The sequence below is a fragment of the Nanorana parkeri genome, unplaced genomic scaffold, assembly GCF_000935625.1.
Source record: "Nanorana parkeri isolate BGI_ZX_2015 unplaced genomic scaffold, ASM93562v1 scaffold8, whole genome shotgun sequence".
NCBI classification, from domain to species: domain Eukaryota; kingdom Metazoa; phylum Chordata; class Amphibia; order Anura; family Dicroglossidae; genus Nanorana; species Nanorana parkeri.
Window position 1 is genome coordinate 2,884,567 of NW_017306276.1, and position 6,000 is coordinate 2,890,566.

General features: G+C 37.9%; 1 protein-coding gene across 2 annotated transcripts in view; it reads right to left on the minus strand.

The window, feature by feature from the left end:
* FRY (FRY microtubule binding protein) overlaps nt 1–6,000 on the minus strand; it is a 257,245-nt gene that overhangs the window by 75,846 nt on the left and 175,399 nt on the right. For both annotated transcript variants that reach the window (XM_018554227.1, XM_018554234.1), the window contains exons 33-36: nt 5,446–5,592; nt 2,457–2,625; nt 1,094–1,184; nt 206–288 (exon numbers count right to left, since the gene is read on the minus strand). In XM_018554227.1, coding sequence (XP_018409729.1) covers nt 206–288; nt 1,094–1,184; nt 2,457–2,625; nt 5,446–5,592 — 490 coding nt within the window. The remainder of the gene's footprint in view (nt 1–205; nt 289–1,093; nt 1,185–2,456; nt 2,626–5,445; nt 5,593–6,000) is intronic.

Genomic DNA, 6,000 nt, shown 5'->3' on the forward strand with positions numbered 1-6,000 from the left:
CAGTAGTTCATAGTAACCAATCAGATTTTAGCAGTGTAGGGTTTTCAGGAAGATGATTTCTGACTTGCTAATATATATTACTGCACCTTGCCAATTTCTTTTCAACTTAAATAGAGGTTTTTGAATGGCATCTAACATGCATAGTGCAAATATAATAAAGCAAAAAACAAACAAAAACAAAAAAACCAGGCAAAATAAATCTTACTTTTATCGTCATCATAGGATCCTCCAGAGCTGTTACTGTATCTTGATTCCAGCCTTGTATGTGCTCTGATAACATTACCAAACCTTAAAAGAAAACACAAAAGCACAATATGTTACTATTATAATATTGATTCTTTGCATATTTAGGGAACAAAAATCTAAAAGCTTCCATGCAGCTTGTATTTATCTCAGTTGACCAGTGTAGCCTCAAATTCTCTGCTTTATTATATCTAATTTATACATGAAATATTGTGAACCTCGTTCATGAAAACTGGAACAAAGAAAAAGTATTTGTAGTATAAGCAATAACGGGCATCTCCTGGCACCCGCTCATAGGCCTTCCCGAATATAAGACCCGAGGGCCTGTAGAAAACAAATACAATTGGCAAACACCTGCCTTCTATGGCTGCACATGGCAATTAAGGAACCTTAATCAGCCTAGCAGGCATCATCAGCTGTAACTTTTGTATATAAACTATTTGGAGCTCTGTGCTTCATATCTGATAAGAGACTGGAATATTTAGACTGAAACATCATTCAGCAACACTGACAAATATGTACTTCTGCAAACATTCATGGTATCTGCTTGGTCTGATTTTTAAAAAGGAGTCAAAATGCTAAACATCTTAAAAAGCAAACATACTGCACAAAACAGTAACAGATATAAGAAGTAATTCATAAAACTGCAACAGAAAATAAACACAGAAGTAAAACCGATGCCCATAGCAGACCACCACACTGCATGTATAGTTTTCCCACTACAATCCAACCCAGCAGCTATGGTAACAACTAGCATTTCTTCCGGTTTTCATAAATGAAGCGGAAAAATTGTAAAGAAAACTTTACAGAAAAGACGAATGGTGCACTTGATGTGACACTGGACACTCACCTGTCATCCGTGTCTTTAGCTTGTCTGCTCTCTTCCAGATCAGGAAAGCCATCCTGACCAGCAACCACTGTATTGCTGCTTGAGGTGGTACCTGGGGGACAAAGTAAACAATATCAAGGTTATTCTACATATTTTAAACATGGAGGACCTATAAGAACGGAACAATGGCTACACCTAATGTTCCAAAACAAAACAGATTCCATTCTTTAAGGTTTGCAAACTATATGGTGTTTCTTTACAAAGGAGCTACAGGTTGTCTGTGCCACTGTCACATCATGTAACAAGACCAGGGACAAAATTGATTTTTCTGTGTTGGATGGAATGTGGCAGGGTACACTATCCCACCATTTCTTCACTGCTGTCCAGTAATCTGTCATAAAAATCTCCCCTGTTCCAGAATAGCTATGCCAGGCCAAGCTTATTTAAACTGATATAATGTATGATGTGAGTATTTTCTCTATACATTCCTTTGGCTACTTAACTGGACACAAAATGTTTTTATTTTTGAACACTGGTCTACTAGTGGATTATCAGTAGAAATAAATGAGAATTAGCCAGCTAGGTCAGTTAAAAATAAATAGTGACTGAAACGTTGGCAGGCTGGGGGACATGAACAGCAGTAAAGACTATGAGATGAGTGATTTCCACTCACCTCATAGTTCTAGCCGACATGTGACAATGAGACTGTCACACGAGTTACCAAAATCTGTATAAGATAGATGATCTTTCCTGTTGAATTTCAATAAACTAATTTAGAGAACAGGAGATTGATTTCCGAGAACAAGAACTACTAGCCAGATCTTGACAAGAAGAAAATCCTTTTTTCTATTTGTAAAATCAAACTCTGCAGTATATGTCAATATTTGAAAGCTAAATATACGAGACCTGGTGGGTGAAGAAACTGCCTAAATCCAGCCCAAAAACAGAGAATGTGTGTGATGAATATGGGTTGCCTCTAATCCACACACCCCGACACTGATGCCGCTTCAGCTAACAACTGATGTATTGCCTTGTTTTATCTGTACAAGAATCGGGTTCACAGAATGATTAACTCCGACCTCAGATCTTCAAGAAAAAATTTAATTTAAACAGCCAAGTTACAAATTCTGTGTCAGATGGCTGATCTTTCTTGTTGAATTTCAATAAACTCGCTTGAAGGAAAGAAGACGGATTTCCAAGAACAAGAACCAATAACTAGATCTTGTCAAGAAGAAAATCCTTGAGGACAGAATTGTGTTTGTAAAATCAAACTCTTTACTGCAGCATACTTCATAGTTGAAAGCTAGAAGCACATGAAGGAGCAGAAAAAAGGGCTACATATTTAAGGATCAGACTTTACACATCAAACACATTTCGTCTGTACCAGAGGGAGCAGCAGAGGCCTTGTTGCTGGCAGTGAAGCGATAGAAGGGAGGGTTATCGCAGTGTTGAACTATAGGGTTCACTGGATCAGTCTGCTGCAGCTCAAATAGAAGTTCTTCCATTGTCTGGATGGTATTATTTCTGCTCAAGTAGATTGCCACTTTTTTGATCTGTGGGAATAGAAATATAAATGTCTTGAGGAAAGTTTCTGCCTGAAAGTTATGATAAAAGCATAATACTTTTATTCGGCATTCAGGCTTGTTTTAGGTATTCTCATTGAATACATAAAGCAACTCAGTTGTGATGAAAAAAAGAATAAAAAATTATTACTAGTCCGGCACGTGGTAAGACTGATGTGCTCGGTCACCAAAGAATCTTTAGCATCCGATACACTTCTGTGTGTTAGGTGCATACTCTGCCACTGAGCTTCCTCCCACCAGCCTTCGGGGACCATAGCTTGGAAAGATTGAAGATAGGACTCACCATCTACCTGTCTAAGTAGTATTAATGTTCTTTTTTTGCCGGTTACTTTTTTTTTTTTTAATGGCAACCGAGTTGCTTCATGGGCAATGAAATGGCTTATGGCAAGTTTTACTTTTATGTTCGTCAACTAAGGGTTTATATATATATTTATCACATAAGATCTTTATTTAACCCCTTCGTGACGGGAGACGTACACTGTACGTCCCGCCACAAAGGGACCAAATGACTGTACGTGACGAGTTATTTGCTGCATTAGAGGGCTGGTAACCGCTGAGATAGTATAGAGGCATTCATTAATGAAAGGCTTAACCTTTTTCAGACACCTGATACCTTAATATCAGGTATTTAAAATATAGTGAAAAGTGTAAAAAAATAAAAATAGTGAAAAGTGTAAAGAAAAAAAGTGTAAAAAAATAAAAAAATAAGGGACAAATAAATGAATGTATTTATTGCATTTTTTTAGCTGTGCTGGTTTTGTAAAAAATACTACAAATCAAAACTGGGAAAAACTTGTTTTAAAAAAAAGTTTTTTTCCCCTTTTTATATATATTTTATTTGTCCTAAGTGAGGCGTTAGACACACATATGTGATATAAATATGTAGCCCTATCTGTCCTCTAAAAAACAATATATAATATGTGTGGGTGCACTTTGTAAGAAAGTATATTACTGACGTGGAAGAATCAGACAGCAAAAATGTCAAAAGTGTGTCAGTCATTTACGAACAGAAACTAAAAACAAGCGCAGTCATGAAGGGGTTAAGAACAATGTACTACATGGTGCATTCATAATGCTCAGTTTGTCAGTTTTCTAACAAACATCTAAGCACTAACTGCCAGCTTACTGGCAGCCTGTGTATAACTGAATTAACCAGTGGGTTCTGTCTCTGTCCCAGAGAGGAGGAGAGCTGTTGTGTGACACCTGTGCTAGCAATTGGGCTGTCTGTGTAATATTTCACAAAAGCTGCAGGTATGAGTATGTATGTGTAAACCTGATGCTCACTTGGAGCTCACCATTTGCAGTTTGCATATAGTAAATATGTATTATACACATGCAATATTTTTATATTTACCTGATGAAAGCTATAAATACAAAATGTTTTGTACTAAACAGAAAATACAATATAAATAAAACATATATAAAAAATAAAGTATTTCCCTCCCTAACCTTAAACAGACCCTCAACCAATTTGCTGCTGTATCGGGACTATACGTTAATGACTCCAAATCCATTGCACTAAACATATCGCTGCCAGATCAACTAGTGACGAACTTAAAAGCAAACTTCCCATACCGCTGGTCCTCCACCACGCTCTCATACCTTGGTATTAATCTAACCCCATCGTATCGCACTCTTTATAAGGCTAATTACCCACCCCTAATCGCGAAGCTGATGACTTTACTTAAAACATGGTCCAAATACCAACTGTCGTGGCTGGGCAGAATAGCGGCAATAAAAATGTCCCTTCTACCTAAAATTTTATATTTATTCAGGGTTCTACCAGTGACGGTTCCTACATCAATACTGCGCTCCCTGCAATCCAGGGTCCAACTTCATTTGGAATGGTAAACGCCCAAGAGTCCCCCGAAACACTATTTATGCACCCAAGACCCGGGGTGGCCTGGGTGTTCCCAATTTCGTGAAATACTTCCAAGCAGCACAAATTGGACAATTATCTATCGTACCATGCAAAAACAGAAATCCCCGGCTGGGTCACTTTGGAGAACTCATTCCACCCCACTACTTCAGTAGCTAACCTCCTCTGGCTCCAACCCAAACACAGACCCTCCCCGCTAAACCCTATCACTGCCTTCTCCATACGCCTCTGGGACTCACTGAACAAGCGCCTGAAATTAACTTCACCACATATGCCTCTACTATCTTTTCTGCGTAACCCTGACTTCCCCCCAGCCTTCTCCAACCCAATAAAGTATTTATTTACAACAGCCTTTGAAGAGGCAGGGTGTGAAAATAAAACAAAGGTGTTAAGGATATCAATATTTGTGCATGACGTAAATATTTTTTCATAGTACATGTGTCCATTCTACTTTTAACAAGGGTTTCTCTTAACTGCTATTCTTTCTTGCTTGCAGCCAAGCTATCCTATAATGGGTTCCCACTCGACAAGCATCTCTTTAGTGTTTGGTGTCTCAGTTGTATGTTAACGGTTTCAGCAGCTTGCCAGCTGAGACTGTCAGTCCTTCAATGTCCTTCTATGTTTACTGTGAGGTACACAATTCCTATTACCCATATTTAACCTCAACTCTATACACATATGTGGAGTGACAACATAGACCTGGGATTAGAGGTCAGTTTTCAGCAGGATAGTTTGCTAGATTAATAAAAGGTGATTTCTATTTTTTTGCACCAGGTATAATGCACACTATTGCTGGATTTTATTAATATATGTGTGTGTGAGTTTAAAAGAATTACATTACCTGAGGGGAACAGGTATGGTATAACAACACATAAAATAAATAACAGGCAAGGGAATGTTTGGAATCTTACATAAGGCAGTAGAGTAGTATCGCTGCTGACCCCGCACAGGCTAATTAGAAACTGCAAAGTTATCCGAAGGTTGTTGCTCCATTTTTCATTATTGGCCAATGCATTCCAGGCATTTTCCACCTCCTGGCCAGGCACCTCATCCCCGTACTGCACAATAAAAGTAGAAAAATAAAGTTATAGTAGATGTACTCCTAACAAATGAAGACAATTATGTGTGCAAGACTACTGTTCATTCACAAAGATATCCAGCATATTTTATCTTTATTCATGTCCATGGACACGCTGCAGTTCTCCATCTCCTGACCTTCTAGGACTCCACATTCATCCACAACTAGAACGATGCAAGGGGCACATATCTTCTTCAGAAACAAAAAGCACTGATGTTGAAGTACTGCCTACATAATACTCTAATACAGATTTAATTGGCACAGAATATTATAGTATTTAATTTGTTTTAGAATTCATAGAGGGACATGGTAATACATGAAATAAAATGTTGCTTCTGCCCTATGAGTTATATTCTGGGGTATACACTGTATATATATATATTATAAT